Raw genomic sequence first — 25,333 nt, forward strand, 5'->3', positions numbered from 1 at the left:
AAAATAATGTCACTATGAGTAGATGGATGTTGGTCAGGTCTAACTTAGCTTAGTGTTGGGTGAATGAATATTGGATTAGGCATATAAGTGTTAGGTTTATAAGATGAGAGTTGATCCAAGAGATTATATCAGGGTTGGACAAATAAGAGGCGGTATAGTTTGCCTTGGACAAATGCCAGTCGTATGTCCTGGTTGGCTCAATCCTCACAATATTTCATATATGATCATTGTTTCAATCAGCAGTAGACGCGACTCGGTTATAACCTCAATACCTACGTCATTGCCCCAAGTGCAAATATAGTGGAGAAACTTGAAAGTATATATAAGAGATGCATGTAGTAAACTTTTCAGTTGGTATAGAGTATATGCGGTTGATAACAAAAGGGACAGGTGCAGTTGACAGGTTAAGTCAGATCTAAGGGATAAAATCATCATTCTAGCTAGATGGACTTGATTGAGCATGAAAAATAACAACGCACTGTAAGTGAAAAAGATAATGAAAAATTCAATTTTAAAAGGGACTCGTTTATAATTTTTTATTTTATTTTAGGTAGTAGATGAAAATGACTTATTAGTTTATTATATATAAACTTACTTCTAAAATAAATATATCAAAAATATTATTTTATCCCTACATATGTCTACTTCAAATATTTTTTAATAATTCAATGCAATGCAAAAAAAATCAAGGTGTCAGAAGCATACTATTTCATTAATATGCGGTGCGTTACCAAAGGGCAGCTAAGGCTTTCTTTTTTTCTACACGTGTCGGTGTTGCAGTTCTCAAACGCCGTTAGATCTGATCTATTACCTTTCTGCCCGCCACGGGTCGACCAGACACTGACACGCATTGGCGCAGTCAGACAACCCGACCCGACCCGACCCGATCACCGACCCAAGTAGCTTCGTTCAGTCCGGTAGCGCCCAAGGCCTTTCAGTCCGACGGCGGAGATCGCTCCTCAACCCTGCGTAGAAAGAAAGAAGACACTTGGACTTCCGATCCATCATCCATTTCTTTCGACTTCCGCTTTTGTAAAAACATTCGCAGCGTCTATTCGCTTTGGCGGTGATCGTACAGAGAGGAGAGAGAGAGAGAGAGAGAGAGAGAGAGTAGCGGCAACGCTTTGTTTGAGCGGGGATGGCGGAGCAGGCAGAGGAATCGATTCCGAGGGCGGAGCCGAGGTCGTTTACGGAGAAGATAGAGGAGAAGATTCATGAGCACAAGTCTTCCTCTTCTTCTTCCGATTCTGACAACGACAAATCGGAACACCATTCTTCTTCAGTTAAAAGCGGAATCCGACGCCTTTTCGGGAGGGAGAAGCCCGTCCACCAGGTCTTTGGTGGCGGCAAGCGTATGGATTGCTCCCACTTGTTATTTGTTTTCGTTTTAAAACCCTAAACCCATCCGAGTTTTTAGTCCAAGGCTTAAAGTCATAGGGGAGGATTGTATCTCTGCTTCTTTTATTTATTGTGTTTGCGTTTAAGGGATTTTAGGGGATTTGATGTTGGTTGCTTTCGTTTGTTCCTTGGATTTGAATGGATGCTTTATATTTTGGTTCCTTTGATCTCTACATGCGGGTTTTTAGTTTTGAGACTTCTATGATGAAGGCTTTATTTGTTTTGACCTGATTGAGTTATTAGGGTTTCTATGTTTTTCTGAATGGCATTTGTTGTTAATTCTTAAATGCTATGTTTTTGTAAAGTTCTTTCTTTTTTGGAACTTTCGCTGTCTCCATGTCTAGGTATTCACATCACTTTCATGGTGTATGGCAATTTGGACGTTTATCTCTGTTTGATTTAATTTTATTTTGATGTTTTACATGCTTCATTTGTTTGTCCCATCTTCCTGTACATATCAAAATGAATTTTGTTTTCAATGAAACAGAACTGTTGGTGCATTCCCAGAACGCATCTCTCACTGTTTCAACATACATTTTATACTCTGTTTTGTGGGTTACCACTTGATGTGGAAACTGGGGAAAAAATATCTTAGGGGAAGAGGGTAATTACTTTGTTGTGATTAAATACTAATAAGATGTCTTATATAAGGTGAAACTTATTTTTAAGTATAACTAACGAAGAAGAAAATTAGTTAAGCTTAATTGAAAATAAGATCATATCCTAGGAATTCTGTCTTCAAACAGTAGTAATTAAATTGTTAAAAATTAACGGTCTCTTTTGAATCCTAAGACACTTGGCACAGGTGGCATTCCTTTGATAATCTTTTTTAAATCTTTCTGGTAATTAATATGTGATTGCTTTATGACAACCACCATTGATCCGGCTTGTTTCATCACACAACCCTTGGTGTATTATCTACATGAGTTCATATAGTGGAAGTTTTTTTCCTATGTGATTGCACTTAATGACATATTGTTTATAGTGCTTGCATTATAACTTTGGCATACATGTCACATTAAGCTATGATGAAGGGAGCCATAGAGAGATTTAGGGAAGACATTTAATTGTAGTTCATTATGAAGAAGGTTGAAAATTGAGATTAGCGACAAAGGTTGCTCGTTGGGGATGAGGACAATAGGTAGGGAGTTGTGGAGTGACAACATCCAAGGGTAGGCATCAAGAGAGGAGGATGAAGATAAGGAATTTATTGATAAACACTATTATTGTTAGTTCTCAAATATTGTATAAGAAAAGTGGAGGGTTGTATTAGATAGTCAACAACCAGTATATCGAATAATTAATCATGACATGAATCATTTAATACATTGTATTAATACTAGGACGTTTTTTGGAAGCGACGTGCTGTATGAATTGAATATAGAGAGAAGTATTGAGGGCCGCTGCATCGGTTCCCAGGTGCAGTGTTAAACGGGCAAGAGTTCCCACATCATTGACGGATGTGGGCAAAGAAGCTAGTCTGTGAAACTAAAATTATGATAGGAACTTGGAATATAGGTTCCCTTACAAACAAATTAATGAAATTGATAGATATTATGATTCATATGAAGATAAATATTCTATGTATTTAGGAAACTAAATGGGTTGGAGAGAAAGTTAAGAAGATTGATAGTTTATGATGTAAATTTTGGTATTTTGATAAGAGTCGTACTAGAAATGATGCGTGTGATTATAGATAAGAGTTTGAAGAAAAATGTTATAAAAATTAATAAAATTGGTGATAGAATTGTAGCTTTAAAGATTATTATTTATGCTAAGATTATTAATATTATAAGTGCTTATGCTTCTCAAGTAGCTTTGGATGTATGGTTAAAATTAAAATTTTGGAATGATTTAAAAGAATTAATACAAAATATACCTTTTAAAAAAGAGTTTTTATTGGATGAGATTTAAATGGACATATTGATAGGGATGTAGATGATTTTAAAAACATTCTTGGTGGCTATGAGTTTAGTGGAACTAATGAATATGGTAAGACCATATTAGATTTTGCTATAGTTTATAATTTTGTAATACCTTATTTAAGAAAAGAGATGATCATCTCATCACTTATAAGAATGGATATATATTAAATTAGATTATTTTTTTATAAAAAAAAAATAGATCATTTAGATTAAGTAAAATTTGTTTTAGAATTAGATGAGGCATTTAAAGAATACTAAAAATATTTTTGAGAGTAAGATTCTATGTCTTATAATTTTATATGTGCACGAGGAAACTAATGTTATATGAGATAAAAGTAGCTAGTAATATCAATAATGTTGTAAAGTCTGTGCTTGTGGTATCAAAGGGAAAAAAAATTAATAGTAAAAATAATTGGTGGTGGAATTAAAATGTGCACTAAAAGATAAAAAATAAAAAATATTGTTATAAAAATTAGTTTATATGTAAAAATTATGATAATTGAAAAAGATATAAAGAGTCTCGCCAGGAGTCTAAGAAAGCAATATTCGATGCAAAGATTTTATCTTTTAATGATTTATATAATAGATTAGATACTAAGGATATATATATATCAACACTCCTATTTATGAAGATATGTAGTGTCAGACACGAAGGCATGCCTGACACGGTTGAAACATGCGTGATTAAAATAATATTAAAATTTAAAAGAACATGCATGTCGAACCTCACGTTAGGTTTTATCCCATATCCTTTCGTATTCGAAGTCTGCAAGCAGGGGTTTCATTTCCTCAAGTAGGTGAGTTTTGCATCTTCGTTTCTGCGAGTAGCAACGAGGCTTTTGCATTTTCGTCGTTTACGCGAGCAGGCTAGGTCGCATGAGACTTCATTTACGTGAACATGCGAGGCCGAATGACGGACGAAATCTTTATTCACGCGAGCAGGTGAGGCCGACAGAGCTTTTGGCTTCATCTTCTCAAGGTAAAATCTGTCCTTGCGTCTTCGTCTTCTTCGTGCAAATTTGCGTCTTCTTGCGGAACCATCTTTGTCAAAACATAATATTTTTTATATCGATTTGTTTGAAAAACTTTAACTTAAATTTCATGATTTTTTTTTAATGATATTAGCATTATATTTTTTCATGTTCATGACTCATTGTAATGTTAAACTCTAAACAATTAGACTATTAGACTATTATTCTTTATCATTTTAATGTTAAAGTTTATGTTTGATAGTATGGTTTTGAACCCTTTCAAATATTTATTTTAGTCTTGTTTGCTAATTTTCATGTAATCTATGCATTACTTACTTTGAAGCTTGCATGAACCATGATAATAAGCAACAAAATATTTTTAAATATAATTTGCTCTCTAATTTTTGTGATATTTGAAGTGCTGCATGCCTTATTGCAAAATCTTAATAAATATATTATCTTTTACAAAGTAGTTTGGATACATTTTTAATAACTTAAACAATTAAACTACTCAAGCATATATTATTGAGAGCTTAAGTATAGTTTAACCTCCTCTATTAGTCATTCCATCACAATCTTCCATGAGAATTTTGTCAATGGTCAATTACGTGCCTTCCATCCATGTCTTCATCTCTTTTGACTTGTTATATGCGTCCTTGAGATTCACTGCTCTAGAATTTGAAGCTTTTGCACCAGCATTTGATCTAATGCATTTTTTGGTGCATGCTTATTTCTCCAACTTTTAATGCTTTTTCTAGATTATGCATTATTAGTTTGCCTTAATAAAAAAATGGACTCATCCTAAGTTTGAAATTTTAGAACCAATCTTTCTAATCAAACAATAGTGACTGTATCACAACTTGGCATAAATGTTACTTAAGGTGTTGGCCTTGGCAACACATTAATAAAGATGCTCATCTATGAGGTATTCAAGGTGTTATTGCTTCACCTTGCATCTATTGGGCGATTGGTAGGATCTTGACTTTTAATAACATTGGTCGATGTGGATGGAGAAGTTAATGAGGTGGAGCGTTGGAGAAGGCAGCAATTTCGACGTAAATTTAATGAAGTAGAGAGATGGGAGTAAGGATTTCAATTTGGGTTCATTCATGATGATGACTCCACCACCAAAGCTAACTTAAATCTTACCAAAATGATAAATCTGATTCCTAATACAAAAATATTCAATCCTGCTATAAAAATATACGATTTTTGCCATGGTCTTCTTGCTCTACATCAAGGCACTAAAATGACCCAACATGAATAAATCAACTCGAGCCCAACCCAACTTGAGACAAAAAAAATACTTAAATTATTACGGGTTAGTTTCAACTCAACTTAAAATGGACAGGATTACTTGAATTGAATATGATTACCTGATGCGCACATGACTACTTGAAATAAGTGACAAAAATCACAATTTAATGAGAGTGATATACATTACGATGAATGTTTTTAACATCTTTTTCTGATAATTTTCTCATCTTTTTTAATTGTCTGCCTCTTTCCATGGAGTGGAAGTGAGGGGGGATCTTTGAAGTCAAACTATTTTTATGGTAAAATCCTTCCATTTTTCATTTTTTCTTAACACCTATCTTCAAATTCAGGATTCCGTCATTTATTTTTATCATTGGAATTAAATCTCATTGTGGACACTGAGAACGAGTGAGGGCTAAAAAGCGAGAAAGAGGGGAGATGTGGACTTGATTCTCTTATCGTGAGAATAATTGCTTGCCTCTTAACTTTGTTTTCAACTTTATCAACTTCATCATGCTATAGATTAACCTACTACTTTCATATTTTATGTAAAAACTACCTCTGAATGGAGAAAAAGTGTGTTATGAATTTAGAGGGCATTCATTATACTATTTTTTTTAGTATCTAGTTTCTTTCTGTATGATCTTTGAAACTAAGATTGCACATCTTCTGCTAGAAGTAATCGCACAATTATTATGAAATATTTGTGAGTCAACCATTTGTATTTTAAACAAGGAAGGAAAAAATATAGGAACTAACATGAAATATTCACTTTATCTATATATTTCACTTGCTATATTAATTGGATAGTTCTAAATAGCGTTCACAATTTATGCTTTAAATTTAGGTAATTTGAAGAACAATCTCATACAAAAATGCGAATATCTTGACATGCCATCAAAACCATTAATTGTGGATCTTTTGATTCATCTGATGGACGATCATAAGAGTATTAAGCTTAAAACTTTATGAGCAAAACTATGAGTGACGCATGCAATTTGTTTTAATGTTATTTTAGAGGATGGGAGTACATTGATGTCAACTAATGCACTAGATAATTAAGATTTAGGTGGATTAGGAAGTGATCGGTGAACTTGGTGATCGAACAAGGATTCAAGTTTGATAAGGTAGTAAATTAAATCTTAAGGCTCTAGAATGCTCAAAAAAAAAAAGGCTCTAGAATGCTCAAAAAAAAAAAAAAGGCTCTAGAATGCTCAAAACCATACTATCAAATTAAACCAAATTTTTTGAGACCATTCTTGAGTTGACACTGGGAAGTTGATTGATTTATTGAATGGTTAAGATTTATTATTCGTAAAATCCCATACAACTTGGTAATGCTAGTATAGATAATCATATTGAAATTATGAAACCTAAGATGATTCATATTGTTTAAGTGCTAGTAGAATTTGAAGTTGCAATCTTTTTATTGTTTCTTAGAAGATTCTTATTTATTATTTTGGGTCTTTCTAGGTTATATATAGGACCTGAGGCATGTAAAAATAAATGATCATTGATAAACGAAATTAAATTCTAGTTTTTCTTAGTTCTTGTGTGTGGGTGCTAGTTGGATGTGTTCTTTAAGTACTTCACAGGTCTTGATTTATACATATTCTAATTAAGACATGGTTTGCCTTGAGGCATTCTTCTTATCTTTATGTGCTGTATTTTTTTTTCTTTCTTTTTTTATTATTTTTATTTTTTTTGTGCTGTATTAAAGGTCTTAGGTGAAAGATTAGGGCTAGTTAAAGCTATTGTTTACCAAGTACCCTAAATAAGTTCTTAACTAGATCTTGGAATATTAAAGCGTACTTTGAATGATTTGTTAGTAATATCACAACCATAACTAAAATATTTAAAAATAAATTTTTAGCTTCTCTCAAACTTGTTAAGCCTACTTCGACACAAGAATCAGACTTAGTTGAATCACAAATTATTGGATAAATTATGTTATATTAATACTATTTCAAGGATAAATTAGATGCAAAAGAAGTTTTATAATTGTAATATGGGCATATATTTAATTGCATTGAATTTGAATTTGTACCAATGTTAGAACTTGACAATGAAATTGTACACCTGCAAGAACAGTTGGAATTTTTCTTTGGAATTAAATATGATTCATTTGGGAATTAAATGTAGCATGAGATCAATTCTGAATCATGCCTAGTTGAATTCAAAATTTTTGGGGAAATTGTGGATTACAAATACTATTTCGAAAATGTATTAGATGAAGAAAACATTTACAGTTGTACTGTTGTAGTATGATATGTACTGATTATGTTGAATCTAAATTCATACTTTCTTTGAACATGACTATGAATATAAACCTATTCTTGAGTAAGAATAAAACTTTGAATTTGGAATTGAATGTGGGAATTAAATGTGAGCATGAGATCAATTATGAATATGAACTTCCATAAAAGTTGTGATTGAAATTGAAATTGAGCCTACAATTGAATTTGAAGTTGAATATCAATTCAATCCCAAATCTTATCATGATTGTGAATTGAGCTTCTATGTGATTTTTTTTTTCAAGTCATGTAAATTGATATGAAATCCTCCAATCTTGCCATTTACTATAGTCCCATGATTCATTTAATACAGTTGCTTCGCTATTGTTTTAGGAGGTTCTCAAGGAAGTCATTGAATTGCTATAATGCCCTCATTGCTTATTGTTTCCTTCTATGATTTTCATTGTTGGATGGTTATAATATCAGTTCCATTGATCGAGTGTAGGGCCTTTATTCCTTTTCTTCTTAATTTTATGGATATAATCAAATGAAAAGATGAAACTTAAAGTTGAATCAAACTATTTAAATGCTTGGAGTATTAGAACTTGCGGGTTTTGATAGGATCAAAGAGGATTTTGTGCAATTTTTTATTTTGGGTCGTTTATGTGGGACCCTTGAGGCATGTAAAAACTAATGAAAATTAAATAGTGAAATGAAAATTTAAATTTTCTCGATTTTTGTGCATGTGTTGGTTGGATGTGTAATTTTTTAGGATTTCTTAGTCCTTGACAACTTTTATGGGGTGAGCCTCTCTGTACGATGCTGGGAGGCTTGGATTTTCTTTTTGGTTGACTTCTATCTATGTTCTTGCATTTAATTTGTTTAATGGCTAGTATGTGTTATTGAAATTTGTCAAGCGAGATGCATGACAACTTCCCTTTCATTGTGTGATTCTTGATTTTTATTGAAATTTTAAATCCTTTGACTATTTTTCTTGTGACATTTCAGATTGACTACGAATAAATTATTTTTTTGATTGAAAGAAACATGCTATTTATTTTTTTACATTGAAATCGATTAATTTTTGCTACAATTAGTTGGCAACCCACAGATTGCGGTCTTTGTTTTCATCATGCATCTCATCTAAGGTTTCATTAATAAATAATAATACTAAACTCTTAATCGGCCTATCATCTTTGTTGATTTTTTTTTTTAATTTTTACTTGTGCGGATTTCTTGTGCTATTGGATTTCTTTTATTTTTTTCCTTAATGTTGTGTAATGAGGTTCCGATTAATAATATTCGTATCTGTATTTGGTGTGGGGGTAATTTATTCCAAGTCATTCTAGAGGGGCTGACTTCCTTGGGGGATATCACTCAGTTAAATTTAATGAAGTTATTAGTAAATGGAAAATGATTCTTATTATGAAAATATCAAATTATGATACTATCAGCCTTCTTTTTGCCTAAAATTGTAATAAGTAGTTTTATACGTTGTATAATTTTGAAACTCCACCCTTTAGGTTATTCAATTATGGGGAGAGGTGGGGTTGGAGGTTCGATGATCTGAGCTTAATATAGTGATAATGGAGGAGAGTGATGCAAGGATATAGGTGATAGTAGTGATGGACTGATTTCGATCAATCAATGACGACATAGAGATGATGATCTACATGTAGAATGCTGAAGCTTAATCCTTTAGGTTATTCAATTATATGGCTAGGTGAGGCTGAAGTTAGTATGATCATATTGTGATGGAGGCATAGGGGAGGATGATGATGCAAGGGTAAAGACAATAATAATGATGGGCCTGGTGTTGACTAATTGGTGTAGACGAATCAACAAGGCATAGAGGTTGTGACTATGGCAAGGTTTGGTTAGCTTGAGTGGGAATTAGTAGTTATGGGAAGATGAAGGAAGGAGTGGGAATGGAGTATCCAGCTTTTATGAGTGGGACTAAGGACTTTTCCCCTCCCATTTTGTTTTTCCTGGTCTACCTCATTTATGTTCTTTCACCTCTCTTCTTTTTAAAGCTTGCCTCTTCATTTGGTCTATAAATTTCATATTACATTATTTATTGTCTTTTTTGGCATAAAAATTATTTTGAATATACCATGTTTTAAAATACTAGACCAAACTAGGTGGTTTGATTGGTTAAACTGTGAACCGATCTCTGGCCGGTTTAGTCCAATCCGAAAACCACTTTTTTAATAGAAGTGATGGTTGAATCGAAGAATTGATCCAATTTTTTATGAATATTTAGGTTTTAATTTTGATCAATTTATAGTCTCTTGATTTTTATCAAAAAGATATACTAAAAGGTTTATATGTTCTAACAAGTTTGACCTTCCTTCATTTATATTTTTTGAAATTTTAAGTTGTTTATTGTTGTTATTTGAAGTTGAATATCTTATAAATAATTAAAATATTGTGTAGTAAAATTTTGATTTAGAAATATATTCTAAATATTAAAGGGTGAAGTATTCTGATTTAGAATATTGTATACTAAATAATGAAAATATCATTATTGTATGATTATTATGTTATTTAAGTCATATTAAAATTATTTTGTCCTCTGGTTTAACCCGGATTAAACCTTTCAACCTTGAACTTCTTATTCTACTAGTTTAATGACTGATCCAGTTTTCGAAACCTTGAAATATGCAAAAGAGTAAGTTTGAGAGAGAGAAATGGACCTCTATATCCTATCAGGAGAGTAGTTACTCACGTCTACAATATTATTTTCATGGTTATCAAACTTTTGAGGTCAGCAAGCGCAAGATTATTCTGTTGTTTTGATATTTATAAAAGTGCTTTAAGATCTAGTGAGAGTTAGGGATGGAGTAATTTGTCACTCTCTTCTCAAGTTTAGTTTCTAGTTTACCTGCTTTCACTGTTTTTGAAACACGATTGTTCATTTTTTGCAAGATAAAACAGTACATTTTGATATTTTCCATTAAAGCTACTAATTCGATGAGCTTCATTTGTTTTTGTATTGTCATAACTATTCATTGAGCATTTATAAAAAGGAAGAAGCTTATAACAAAAGTTCTGATGTAAAAGCTAGGCGTTGAAACCCGTCTCATTTACAAAATAAAAAAATACAAGTTAGGCTAAGCTACAAGAAAAGAGAAATACACTGAAACATAACAACAACAACAACAACAACAACAACATCAAGCCTTTATCCCACTACGTGGGGTCGGCTACATGAATCCTTTTTCTCCATTGTGTTCTATTAAAAGTCAAATTCTCATTTAAACCTAATAAAGAAAGGTCATTCCTAATATTTTCTAACCAAGTCTTTTTAGGTCTACCCCTACCTTTCTTAACATAAGTCAAATCTAATACCTCTACTCTCCTAACCGGGTCATCGAAAGGCCGTCGTTTTATGTGACCAAACCATCTAAGGCGACTCTCTCTAATTTTATCTTCTACTGGAGCTACTCCAACCTTTTCACGTATATGCTCATTTCGTATCCTATCTCTAAGGGTAAAGCCACTCATCCACCTGAGCATTCTCATCTCTGCCACACTTAACTTAGTATTATGCTTCTCTTTTAATGGCCAACATTCGGCACCATAAAGCATTGCAGGCCTCACTACCATCTTATAGAATTTTCCTTTAAGTTTGAGGGGTACATTTCTATCACATAACAAGCCCGATGCATTCCTCCACTTCAACCATCCAACTTGAATTCTGCTGATAATATCCCCATCTATTTCACCATCACTTTGAACAATTGATCCACTTGAATTATGCTTCTCTTTAATGGCCAACTTGAACACTGAAACATAACAATTTTGTAAAATAAAAAAGGCTACTATAGTTAAATATATCTTAATATGAAAGGTTCCTTTAAATTTATAGATAGTTCACTAGTCAATCATTAAATAGTTGCTTTTAAATATTGTGAAAAGTTGATGTGCTAAATTTAGGTAATTTGAAGAACCGTATCATGCAAAAATTGCAAATCTGCATGCATGCCATTGAAACCATCAACTGAGGAACTTCCCATACGTCCAATGGATGATCAAATGAGCTTAAACTTCATGGATTGTGCATGTCATTTTTTTAATTATATTTTAGCGGAAGGAGTACATTGATGTTAAAGCTGGCTCTAAACTTTTAAGATCAAGGTGAACTAGGTGTTGATTTTTGAACTTTTTTTCATTTATTTTCTTTTCTTATTTTTTTATTATTTTTATTATTTTTATGATTTAGGTATTGATTTTTGAACTTAGATATGATTGGATAGAAATTGGGTTCAATAAGAGAATTAAATCTAAAGGCTTTAGAATGCTCATAAGAGGGGCGCCAATGATAAAATTCTAGAAAATTTAAATTCAAAAGGTAATAAACTTAATAGGCTAGTTCTCAAAATGTCACTTAGGTTAACTGGGTAAGGTATACAAGAAACCCTTATTGAACGTTACATAGCACTGAGTAAGCCTTAAATGATACTCAGGTCCTTCTCTATCGGCTTTGTTGATTTTAAAAAATCTCATATTTTCCTTTTATTTTTTTCTTTTTCTCAATCTTTAATGCTTGCTTAAATTCCTTGTGCTTTTCTTTATTTTTTCTTTTTTGGGCGAGGAAGTTCTAGTTGAGAGTGGATAAATTCTAGGTAGGAGTGTGATGGGTTTTGCATGAAGATATTATACATATCTGAGGCTGGGTAGTGCATCTAATTTCATCGTATAGATGGCGCTTGGGCTGACAATTAGGGCTCATATGGTTGCTTGAAGTTAAATTATTCCAAGTCTAACCATTTAATTCTTATACTTTTTATATATGTAGGTTCATAAAAGTAGGATTTTTTCTAGATTAGCTTCTAGAGTAATAATTTCTATTGGAGGAAATCAAGTTCTCTGTTTATGTTGTTATTCTATTGGCTAGGATGGGATTAGCCTAGATCTACGTTAGACATGAACCAGTCCAACCTGGACCTGTTCAAGTCTATGCCCGCCGGTCCAAAGAGGTGAGGCAGACAAGGGCCTCATGGCCTAAACTAAACAAGGTTTGGGAGGGAAAATTTGAATGAGGGGCTGTTTAGGGATTAATTAATTTTCCTTTTGCTTTAATTAGTCTTTCTTGTTAGAGTTTGGGGGTTATCTTGAGTTTGAAATCAAATTTGAGATTGAGGGTTTGTTCATTTGGGCTCTAGGCTTGACTAGAGATTTGGAGAGCTATTTCTTCCTCTCGAATTGAAGAAACCTATATTATTTTCTGTTTTCCTGCATCTACTAGTGGAATTCTTCATTTTCTATCAATTTTCTTCTGTTTTCCCAAGAAATCTGCTGCACCGTTGCTGTTTTTTGTGCTGTAAACAGCAGTTTTTACTCACTGTTTTCACCAATTATGGTTAGGTTTGCTTGCAAACTCAAGTATTTCCCTTAGGGATACTTGCGAACTCAAGTACTTCCTATCAATCTATTGATGATCTCAATGTTGCTTTGGTGTTTCTCATTGGAACTCAACCCAAGCTATTGATTTAAGCCATGTTATTGTCTCTAACTTCTATGTTTACCCACCCTTTGTTGCCGTTAATGCAGCTGCTGATGTTTTCCTGTGGCGAAACAAGAAAATCTCAGCTACTGGTCTTACTGTGGCTACTGCAATCTGGATCTTATTTGAATTGCTTGACTATCATGTGCTTACTCTAGCTGCTTATGGCCTAATTATCGTACTGGCAATACTGTTCCTGTGGTCGAATGCAACGACATTCATCAGCAAGTGAGCTCTATTCCTCTTAATAATTTTATTTTTTGACAATCTAATAGATAAAATTTTCCTTCCCTATCAGATCTCCACCTCGCATTCCTGAGGTGAGCATTCCTGAGGATCTGGCGTTGAACGTTGCCTTATCACTGAGATATGAGATAAACAAAACTTTTGCTGTTCTGAGGGACGTTGTATCCGGACGAGATCTGAAGAAATTTCTTGCTGTATGTCCATTTCAACAGCACATTTAATATTTTTAATACTGTCGTATTTTCATGCTGAAAATCTCAAAAGCACTTTCATGTTTCCAGGTGATTGTTGGCTTGTGGATCCTTTCAACCGTTGGCAGCTCTTGCAGTTTCTTGACCTTGTTCTATATAGGTAATTATATATTCGAAAATTTTCTCTCCCTCTCCGGCTCTCCAAATTTTTTTGTTTCCTTCCATTGCTTCCTTTTGTTTATAGGGCTGCAAGCGAACCAAACGTTCGATGAATTACTCGTTACTTGGTTCGAATAAAACTCGTTTGTGATCGTTTAACTAACTAAACAAACAAACTTGAATAGGATTTTTATTACTCGATCCTTAAATAAACAAGCTTGAACACTAATGTGTTCGGTTCATTTATGTTCACGAAGAACATCATTTGAAGCTCGTGAACATGCTCGACATTAAGCTCGATAAGAAACTCGATTTGTGTTCAATTCAGAACTCATGAATAAGCTCGACAAAAAATTGATTAATATTTAATTATAAAATTGATAAATATATATAACATAAATATTTTAATTTATTATAACATAATGATATAATTATTTTTATTAATAAATTTTAAAGTAATTAAATATTATAATATATATTGTAGTTTTAATTTCCTTACAATTTCTAATTTATTATATTACATCGTTAGATCTTGCTGATTTGATAGCTCAAGAATACTCGTTAGATTTGTTCATGAACATCCTTGTTTGATAGTTTAAAAAATTTTTCTAAATATGTTCACAAACAAAGTTCATTAAGGCTTGTTTGTTTAAAGCTCGATGAGCACTAAACAAACTGAACACGAACCGAACATGAACCAAACATGCATTAATTTAAACGAATCAAACATGAACACAAACAAATAAAGCTCGAATCAAACACGAACCAAACTTGAACAAGCTAATAATAAACAAACACAAACATGAACACTCACATACTCAGCTCGGTTCGTTTTGTAGCCCTATTTGTTTATATGGTAGGTATAGCTAACCATCATGTACTCTCATCAACAGTATTTGTTCTGCTGCATACTGTGCCTGTTCTATATGAGAAGTATGAGGACAAAGTCGACTTCTATTGGGATAAAGCAACAGCAGAACTTGAGAAGCACTGCAGCGTTATTCGTGCCAAAGTCATGAGTAGGATTCCCAAGTCCGCGCAAACAAAGGCCAAGAAGCATCAGTAAGAAGATGGAGCTCTGCTGGTGCTGGTGCTGGTGCTGGTTTATTAGCTATTCTGTAGTAATTGTACTTATCAGGAATTCAGTTTGATCTTCTAATGCTCGCTTTGTCCAGTCTTTATGCACAGATATATAACTTCATGAACGAGGTGTCTAATTTCTGTGAGTTGTGCTTTTGTTCTTTTGATAACTTCAACTAGTTATTTGAACATAATAATTACAGAATTATAGTAGATAGCTCTGTCTACATAGTTCCTTTCAAGTAGTTATTGATGTGAAGCAGATACTGAAGCTGTTTGGTTTACATTGAATCCTTTTAATTGCTCATCTGATAGTAATTGTTGTGGATTTCTGAGCAAATTCAAGATGTTTTTATATAATTTTGTCCTCATTTCTTGCCATTCTTCAATCTTCATATATAATTATTGATACTCTCTTGCATATATGAGAATAGAGCTTTTGATCTCTTGCAAAACTTGTGTGCGATTATAAGGGCATCTCCAATGGAGAACTCCATTTTTCACTGCAAAATACAGCAAAACTCTAAAATGCCGTGGTGCTGTTCCAATCGAACTGTATTTTAAGTACTTCTGCGAAGGTAATGATCCTTCTCCCTTTCGCGCGTTTTTTCGATTGAGAAAGCAAAATAGCATAGGCAAGTAAATGGCAGAAGATTTGGCGTTCGGCTGGAGCGACCGAACGACGCCATACGCATGCCATACGCACGATTGGCATTCGGTTGGAGATGCTCTAAGGTGTTGTGCTGCTATGCTGCTAGGTGATTTGTGAATCTACCTTAGACTTGATTTGTGAATCTACCTTAGACTTTATTTTTAACGGCTTTCTAACTGCTTTTAAAATTGGTTTTTAATATAAAATTTTTCTTATTTAAAAAATTTTCTTACTGTTTTTTAATAACAATATTTAAAGGCATTTTAATTGTACTATAGTATTATTTTTTAGAGTCCGTGTTATTTACTAATCAATTAAAATAGTGTAATTTGATTTCTAAAATCCTCGATGTAAAATCTCTATCTCTATAATATGTGAAGAGTTATATGGTAAAAATTTTGCATTATTCTTATTTTTAGACTATGAAAATATAAATTAAATAAGGAAATTCTAAAATATTCAAAGGTTTAAAAACTCTAGGTATCTTGAGCTTTATCACAAACTATGGTGGCTCTCTACACCATCACAAAGTCCAGTGTCTTTGCTCATGAGCACCAGCTGTCCTTGTGCTCACTCATTTTCCTTCAATGACTTAGATTGGCTCTTAAAATAAATTAAACAAGATAATTATATAATTTATATGTTAAAAATACATATATTGCTTAAAGTTTTAATAATCATTTTATTCACAACCAAATGCCAAAATGTAATATTGTAAATTAGTTTTATAACCATCCAAACAAACTCTAAATATTGTAAATACATTGTAATTGCTTTACTCTATGTAGTATGCTTCGACTATCACTTTCAAGCTTCTTGTAGTATCCCCCTTTAAATCTACATTTACTATCATTAAATGTATCTTTATTTTTTATGACTGAAAGAGATATCATTCATATCAATTTATCACATATAGTGTCGACATTTTTCATTGCTGTAGTGGTAGTAATTAGACCTGTCAACATTGGACCTGACCCGAAAATTTTGGGTTTGGGTTGACCCGAACCCGAAGCGGGTCGGATTTGGGTCCTGAAATCCAACCCGTTTGCAAAAACGGGTTGAGTAGATCCTAACCTGAATAGTGTCGGGTCGATTTCAGGTTCGACTCGAACCTGGCACGTGACCCGAAATTGACACGCCTAGTAGTAACCATCGACTGTTGGATCCATATATGTTTTTATTGCTCATAAGACTTCGATGTTCATAATGTTATCTAAAGATGTTATCATTTGTGCATCCTAACATCTCTCTCTCTCTCTCTCTTATTTATTAAATTATTCTTCATAATACAACTTTTTTTTTTTTTTTGGAAACTGATAATACAACACGTATAGTTCACATTAAGGGGTTGTTTCATTGTAGGATTTAGGTCGGATTTGAGGTGAATTTGAGTGAAATCCAGCCAAACGGTCTAAAATGCAAAACCAAATCTCACGACAATTGAAAGTCGCTGTAGATGAAAAATTCTGCCTTTTCGTGTCAAATTCCGGATTTCTGAAATCCTGTTTTTGCCGGATTTATGAAATCAATTGGCTCAAGAAGAAGAATTCGCTCGTTAAATACATTCTATAGCCAAACAGTCACATAAGATTTAATAGAATTTATTATGAATATTATATTTTTTTTTTGAGAATTTAGGCCCCACAAGATTTCAAAACCCGAATTTAAAAAATTTATGAAATTCTACTTAAATCAATTACTACTTTACTAGGTACTACTAAAATATATCCAGAAATATGTAGAAGTGATGCACTTGTCAATTTATATAACAAAAAAAAAAAACTATATGCTTGAATGATATTTCAGTAATAAATGTTTAAATTCTGAAATTCGGAGCTTGAAGGCGAAGCCGCTCTCTCTCCCCTCCCTTCCGTCGATCCTCACCTTCCTTGCCGCCGCTGCAATTTCCATTTCTACGTTACTTCTCGCTGAAGCGGTCTCCTCCGCCTGAATGCTCACCAACGACCACCCTAGCCCTTTGGCGCCCACCAACTCCACACCGTCTTCCTCGCGACGCAGCAGAAGGGATTTTGAATTTTGTGCGACCCCAAATTTCGTCGGCATACAAATCATAAATCGAAATCTAGTTGCTTTAACTGGATCTGAATGCTAATCCGACTGCAGACATCAAGACCCGTTTTCCAGGCGTGTATCAATTAGCCAGATCTACCTTCGTTCTTGTCTCCTACACTTGGTTGTTCTGCGAGATCCATCGTAGAAGTGTTGGAAGTTGAAATCCGTTTAGCTTTCTCTTCTGTTTCACCTATGATTTGGGGCAACCTTGCTTGGATTTGAGTTTTCAGCTAAAAACTGCGTTTCCGGGTTCCAGAGACATCTCGGTGCTTCGTTTAGGTTTTGCAGGATGCGGAATTCAATCGCCAGTTACAAAGAGAGTCTCTCTAGGATCGCCCACGAGGTCCTTGACACCGCTGAGGAGTCTAGCGAAAACGGTCCGGTTTTGGCCCGCCGGATCTCCCAGCACTCGTCGCGGTCTGCTCCATTGCAGCCATCTTCTCATGCCAACGGGACCGATCATGGTTACATTGAGGAGGTATGATTTTGTTTTGAGCATAATAGATTTTTCTTCCCACTTTTGAATTGTCTAGTCATTCGGAGCACTACTTTATAAGGAAGATCTCTGCCTGTCGAGAAAAAATCGGTGTCTAATTTTCAAGATTAGCTGTTGTTTGCAGCGCTTCTTTGGACCTTATAGGTGCATGGCTTCCATTGACATCAATTTAGCTTAGTTTCTAGGCTTCCATCAATTTAACTTAGTTTCTGGACTTCCATCAATGGCTAATATATTTTGCAACTAAACTTTCGGTGAAGGAATGCATGAACTTGGTTATGGGGGGATTTTTTGTTCACTGAAAATAGAGATCCGTGCAAAGCAAACTCTTGCAGTAGATTTGTGAAGAATTGAGCTATGCAGTAAAGTGATTTAATTTTACTTCGTCAATTATACCCTGAACCAAATAGTTTATGTATATGAAAGTTGCTTTGCATGTTAAGACTTTATGTTTCATCAAGTTTTCATCAATCCAAGTAACCTCCCCCACTCAGTGCCATTTCTTTTGTAAACTTTATCTTGAACCAATTCCGCATCATGATTTTCACCTCATGTGAAATGCGGTATCAACTTATGAATATGAGCAAAAGAAATGGTAGCTTAAATAATCAAGAGACAGGTTTCATATTTGGACCATGACATCCATTTGTTAGATTGATCCAGTTTCACTTTGATTGAGGTCTTCTTTACCATAAGAAAATTATATTAAGATTTGAGATCCAGATTTGCCTGAACAACTAGATGGAACGAAAAAATAGGTTGAAATCAAACGTTAAGGAAAGGTTTAAAGCATTTGGCATGTGATGTAACTAACTTTGAATTCGTTATGATATACATATAGTTAATGCAAATGAAAAATAAAATGTTTCATTAACTTTAACCTAGTTATTTTGGGCCAGTTTTACGTATTCTCATTTTCTCTTTGTTTCTCTTGAGTCCCTCTTGAGATGTTAAACTTTCTCTATATAAATTTTTTTGCACAAACTCTATCCATGTTGCTTGTTGTCCATCCCTTCTCATTTCTAATCTTCGATATTAACTTTATCTACACTTCTTATATGTGTATTTTTATCATTTGTTGTACATATTCAAAGTACTAATACCTATTTGTCAATACTACTATTCCCACCGCTCTAAAATATAATAATATATCAATCCATCTTTCTAGTTTTGTCACACATTCATCTTAATATTCTTATTTCTTTCATGCTCAACTTGACTATAAGTTATTTTACACCCCCACCCCACCAATACTTGGACTGATATAATATAGTTTTTCTAATTAAAGTTTTACAAAACTTTTAAGTTTCTATAATATTCTCTTATTATGTGTAATACTCTTGAGACACTCTTCCATTTCATTCCCTACGTTAACTTTGGAAGTTATTTCTTCAATCTTCATTATTCTAACACTAATCAATGCTTCATTATAGATATGTTTAATAAAGTCAACAAAACCTTCAATACACACATTTATTTTTCTTGATACACACCAAATTTTATATCGTGGTACTTGATTATATGCCTTTTTAAGATCAATAAAATATTATGAAGATTTCTTCTTTTCACTTTATGCGTTTTAATTAATTTCCTTAGAACAAAAATCAAATGATTCTCGACTACTAATATAGTTTTTCTTACTATATGTCATTACTACCTCCCATAACTTCATTTGTGATTCATCTCTTCTTAACTTCAAGCTTTATCTTTATTCATCTTAGTTAAATTAATTTATTTTTTTTTTGAAGTCAATCTATAATATATCTCATTATTCAGTTCATTATGTCATTCTCAAAATGATTTCTTTTTTAAGACTCTTGTTTTATAGCTACTGGTGGTGCTTATTTTTTTTACTACATTTATTTTCTGACTAACCTTTTATATCTTTTTCTTCATCAAGTCCTTTTACTCATATATGATTTATTTCTAGATTCTCCTAATACTTTTTTGTAACAATCTTCTTAATGGAACAACTTATCTTGAAAGATTAATAAATTCTTCCCTTCCAAGTCCCATTATCTTACTGTTAGGGTAGTTATTTTTTTTTATCATTTCCTTATACTCCCAAGATATATGCCTATAATTTTACTCTAGAACATTCTTCTTAAACCGCTTGAAATCTTTGCAAAAGAAATATCTTTTCTTCTAAGTAAAAAAAAAAAAAATTGCGATATTTCTCTCCACTCTTGAAAATATAAGTGCTCTTCTCATTTTTAAATTTGTTCTTTATTGTTACATCATATATTATTTTGAAATCAAGATTAACTTCTACCATTGCATCGCTCTTCTATTGCATATCCACCTTGAATCATCTCATTGCTTATCGTACTACAAACTATTTGTACATTTAAGTCATTCCCAATATATATTCTCTCTTCCTCAGTTATACTCCATAAAAAGTAATCATCTCTTCCCAAAAAATCTGATAATAGACAAACTGAGAAACTTGTGTAGGAAAATTATTTTCTGATACTATTTTTAACCTTATATAACTTCATCTTTAGCTGTGAAACCTCAGATAACATTTATATTTATATTCTAAATTGATTCAGGTAAGCATAAAAGATTGTAATAATTTGAATCATACGATGAACTTCCACGATGAACTTCAAAGAAGTTGAAAAATTTATTCATTAGAGTATTAAACAAGCTGTTAATGAACCATTGTGAGCTTACTATATGCTGCTTGCATTCTTCAATTTTGACATCTTATTTAACCGAGGATGCAAATCTTAGTTAGAGTTGATTATCAGGCTTTCCCAATTTATGTAAGCAAGCCTATTTCAAGTTTTTCTCTGTGCTATTTAACAAGCATGTATATATATATATATATATATATGAAGCTGAGCTATCTTTTATCACATCCTGAATTAAATATTAAGCAAGTGCTTAGTAGGAGGAATCTATTTTAACATGTGGTATTTTTCAAATAGTTTAAGTTGATTTGTACGACATTTTTGAAAATGGCAGCCATATTTCTGCTTCACGTTTTTTAACTATCGATTTTACAGTCGAGCTTTCTAAGTGATATTGCTTGAGCAACATTCATGTATTGTGTTCAAAGCTGTCGCTTAATCCTTTTCCATCATTTTATGCTAAAATTTCTCCTTTAAATGCTTTAGATTGCAAGATATAGGGCTGATATTCAGAAGCTGCAGGCATCTGAGTCTGAAATTAAAGCATTATCATTTAATTATGCTGCTTTGTTGAAAGAGAAAGAGGTATAGTAGTCGTACAGCTTTGCTTTTTTACATGACATATTCTGAGAAGTTATTTTCATCTAATTTTTGGAATCTAGTCATCATTCAAGGTAAATAGAATATTAGATTGCTATAATGGTCTTCAAGAACATCAGCAGTTTACTTTGTTGATATTAGATGGACTCTTTCCTAAAAAAATGGTGTAAACAGTGGCAACTGGTACTTTATGGGAAAACTATAGGCTGCTAGACCTCTCGAATTTTAGGTCGTACAATTCTGTAGAAGCTGATACAATGACTTTCTTGTAAAATACAAGTCAAGCATTCTAATAGTTACTTTAACTTGAACAATGCATCTTTCTCGGATAGCTATTTGAATCTTTCTGCTTGTTTTACTCGCTTGGAATGAATATGCTAATAAAGTAGCTCAGACTAGTGTGACCTGATTTTAGGTCCACCATAAGACTTGGCGTTTTACGGTAATATGAGCTGAACTTGAGCGTTTTCAGCCTTTCGACAATTTATGTAAGGAGTTAGGAGAAGTGAAGATTTAGTTCAAGTGAATTGCATTAAGGATGAAGATAAAAAAATGCTTTTTTTGGAAGAGGATATTCATATAGGTGGATGAGATATTTTGATAAATTTTTCAATGAACGTTGTGAGAATATGATTGACTAGTGACCTTAGCACCCTAAGTAAAAATATAGATTTCTTGAAGTTTGGAAAAGCAGTTGGACCTAATGATATTCTAATAAAAGTGTGAAAATATTTAAGAGATCAAGGAATTTCTTGGCTTATTAAACTTTTTAATATAATTTTGAAGAATAAAAATTGCCAGATGAATGGAGGAGTGCGTTAGTTCCTATTTTTAAGAATAAAGTTGATGCACAAGAGTGTGCAATTTATAGAGAAATTAAGTTAATGTGTCATATATTGAAATTATGGGAGAGAGTAATTGAGCATAGGTTATGGCGTGATACTAATAAAAACTATGGGAGCGAGTTATGGAGCATAGATTGCGGCGTGATACTAATATTTCTCAAAATTAGTTTGAATTTATGCTTGATTGGTCTACTATGGAAGCTATACATTTGCTCATATTTGAAAGGTTTGATGAGAAGTATAGAGAGTAAGGAAGATGTATATATATGATATTATTGATTTTAAATAAAGTATAATATAAAGTTTCAAGAGAAGTGCTATGTAGAGTTCTAGAAAAGAAAGGAGTTAATAATGCGTATATTAAAGTCATTAAGTATATGCATGCAGGAACTGCTACTTGTGTTCAAACACAAGTTAGTCTGATCAAGTATTTTTCTATTTCAATTGATTTATATCAAGGATTAGCTTTAAGCCCATATATTTTTGTTTTAGTCATGGATGTTCTTACTAGACATTTGCATGAGAATGTACCTTGGTGTATGCTTTTTGTTAATGATATTCTTCTTGTTGATAAGACTAGAGAGGGAGTTAATGAAAAACATGAATTATGAAGGTCAACCTGGGAGTGTAAAGGTTTTCGTTTGAGTAGATCTAAAACCGAATACATGGAGTATAATTTAGTAGTAATAGATTTATTGGTAGGATTGTGACATTGGGTGATTAAGTCATTAAAAAGAGTGCACATTTTATATATCTTGTATCTGTTGTTCAAATCAATGGTGAAATATATGTGGATATTATCAGATGGTGGTGAGACCTGCAATGCTTTATGGCGTAGAAATTATAGGTCTCACACTCAATTTTAATTCATTGATAAGGTGCTGCACTGTTTATTGGTTCAGAAATTGTAGGTCTCACACTTAACTTAATTTTAATTCATTGATAAGGTGCTCCACTATTTTTGATATTAAGTTGGATGGCTGAAATGGAGGAATGCATTAAGCCTATTGTGTGATAGGAAAAAACCCCGCAAACTTAAGGAAAAATTTTATAAGATGGTTTTGAGACCTGTTATGCTTTATTGCGCAAAATGTTGACCATTTAAAAAGGAAACATAAAATTAAGTTAAGCGTTGGAAAGATGAGGATGGTTTGGTCACATAAAACGGCGGTCTTCCAATGACCCGGTTAGGAGAGTAGAGGTATTAGATTTGACTTATGTTAAGAAAGGTAGAGGCAGACCTAAAAAGACATGGTTAGAAAATATTAGGAATGACCTTTCTTTATTAGATTTAAACGAGAATTTGACCTTTAATAGGACACAATGGAGAAAAATGATTCATGTAGCCGACCCCACTGTGGGTCTCCGAAGGATTCTGCTCGTGGGATTCGAATGCAAAGGGTACGATCACACTATCCCGTAGGATAAAATGATCGTAGACCTTTACACCCGACACAAGCAGGCTAATGGAAGAACAGATGGAGTTATAGATACGATTAGCCATAGAGGATAGCGGCTTTCACCTACCAACCTCGATGGATAATAATATCTATAACCCTAAATTCACGAGATTTTCCCTATTCGATACATCAGCTCAATAGGGTTTATTTGATTGTGGGGATCGATTTCCTACGGGCGTAAGCCCCTGTAGTTAATTATATCCTAAGCCTTGACTTAGGAAAACTCTCGATTAAGGATGTTAGATTATCTTCTCCAAATGGGTTTAGTGCAAAGGGAAAATTCTAGGTTTTCCTAATCAAAGGGGAAGGTACCAAATTGGCTCAATCAGATCATACGTGGTTCAGTCAACATCTGGTCGGCTCAAAGAAGTGGAAACTGGAGAAAAAGAGAGAAGACACTGCACTCAAACATGCACGAGAGAGGGAAGGAGGTGGCGTCATCTATGTGACGCAGATAGGTAGGGTTTATAGCTTCCGAAAGGATGGAGATTGTTGTTGGAAAGATGAGGATGCTCGGGTGGATGTGTGACTTTACACTTAGAGATTGAATGTGACATGAGTATATATATGAAAAGGTTGGCGTAGCTCCAATGACATAGAATATTAGAGACATTCGTCTTAGAAGGCTTGGTCACATGAAACGTCGACCTTCCAATGATTATGTTGGGAGAGTAAATGTATTAGATTCGGTCTATATTAAGAAAGGTAGAGGTAGACCTAAAAAGACTTGGCTAGAAAGTATTAGAAATGACCTTTTTTTTAGATTTAAATGAGAATTTAACTATTAATAGGATACAATGGAGAACAAAAAAATTCATGTAGCTGAACTGACATAATGGGATAAAGGCTTGTTGTTGTTGTATCATGTTGGAAACATTAGTATGACCACCAAAAACATACAATGATTCAAAAATTATATTTGCTAAAAGTACTAGATCTTGGCTTGATATGCTTACTTTAGAATATGCTTGTGGAGTTAATAGAAAGGTACTCAACTATTTTTCTTTGATGCACGTACTCAGATGGAACATTAAACATCATAGGGCACAACAATTTGGTAAGATATTTAAAACAAATATGTGTTGCACATGATATTTTAAATGTTATGTATTATGTTACTGAATATTAAAGTATCACTTCCATTGCAGTTATAATAAACTTTGTAAATCCGTCATGATAAATAATATGCTTAGACTCATTGTTCTCATTATATTAGAACTCATTAATTGTTAATGTCAAGTATTAGTTTGCAAATATTTAGAGAAACTTCAACATAAAAAGTCTGAATAAAAATCCAAAAAATTAAATAAAAAATTCTAGTGAGTTATAACATATGTGGCGGCACTTTATGATTTTATGATAATCAGTGTTCAAACTCCCTAAAAAAATTTCCAAATATGCTAAATTGCATTGTTTTAAAAATCGGACTGGACCGGACTGGCCGGTTCTACCGGGAACCAGTTGGCTAGTCGGTCTGATTTTCTTTAAAACTGGCTTCGTAATAATTTGGCTAAAGCCGGTAATTCGACCGACAAACAAGTGAACCGATCCTGATTTTTAAAAATCGATTGGTTCAATAATTATCTATTTTATATAATTAA

General features: G+C 33.1%; 2 protein-coding genes across 5 annotated transcripts in view; both read left to right on the forward strand.

Moving 5' to 3' along the window:
• The first annotated feature begins 1,063 nt into the window (after nucleotides 1-1,063).
• Nucleotides 1,064-15,254, forward strand: LOC110115067 (reticulon-like protein B3). Its single transcript, XM_020848191.2, has 5 exons — nucleotides 1,064-1,352; nucleotides 13,342-13,522; nucleotides 13,593-13,734; nucleotides 13,822-13,891; nucleotides 14,784-15,254. The coding sequence occupies exons 1-5, from the start codon at nucleotides 1,139-1,141 to the stop codon at nucleotides 14,954-14,956; spliced, it is 780 nt and encodes a 259-aa protein (XP_020703850.1). The 5' UTR covers nucleotides 1,064-1,138; the 3' UTR covers nucleotides 14,957-15,254.
• A 2,167-nt stretch (nucleotides 15,255-17,421) lies between these two features.
• Nucleotides 17,422-25,333, forward strand: part of LOC110115066 (golgin candidate 4) — a 34,551-nt gene continuing 26,639 nt past the window's right edge. For 2 of the 4 annotated variants that reach the window (XM_020848186.2, XM_028695240.1), the window contains exons 1-2: nucleotides 17,423-18,173; nucleotides 21,314-21,412. In XM_020848186.2, the coding sequence (XP_020703845.1) occupies nucleotides 17,985-18,173; nucleotides 21,314-21,412 (288 nt within the window). In that variant the 5' untranslated portion in view covers nucleotides 17,423-17,984. Of the gene's footprint in view, nucleotides 18,174-21,313; nucleotides 21,413-25,333 lie in introns of all 4 variants that reach the window. The other 2 variants (XM_020848187.2, XM_020848188.2) reach the window with 2 other exon arrangements.

This window comes from Dendrobium catenatum, unplaced genomic scaffold, assembly GCF_001605985.2.
Source record: "Dendrobium catenatum unplaced genomic scaffold, ASM160598v2 fragScaff_scaffold_621, whole genome shotgun sequence".
In the NCBI taxonomy this organism is placed as follows: Eukaryota; Viridiplantae; Streptophyta; class Magnoliopsida; order Asparagales; family Orchidaceae; genus Dendrobium; species Dendrobium catenatum.

Coding starts and splice junctions, on each gene's coding strand:
- LOC110115067 (XM_020848191.2), top strand. CDS start 1,139: ATGGCGGAGCAGGCAGAGGAATCGATTCCGAGGGCGGAGCCGAGGTCG. Junction 13,523..13,592: donor GCAACGACATTCATCAGCAA/GTGAGCTCTATT, acceptor CTTCCCTATCAG/ATCTCCACCTCGCATTCCTG. Junction 13,735..13,821: donor ATCTGAAGAAATTTCTTGCT/GTATGTCCATTT, acceptor TCATGTTTCCAG/GTGATTGTTGGCTTGTGGAT.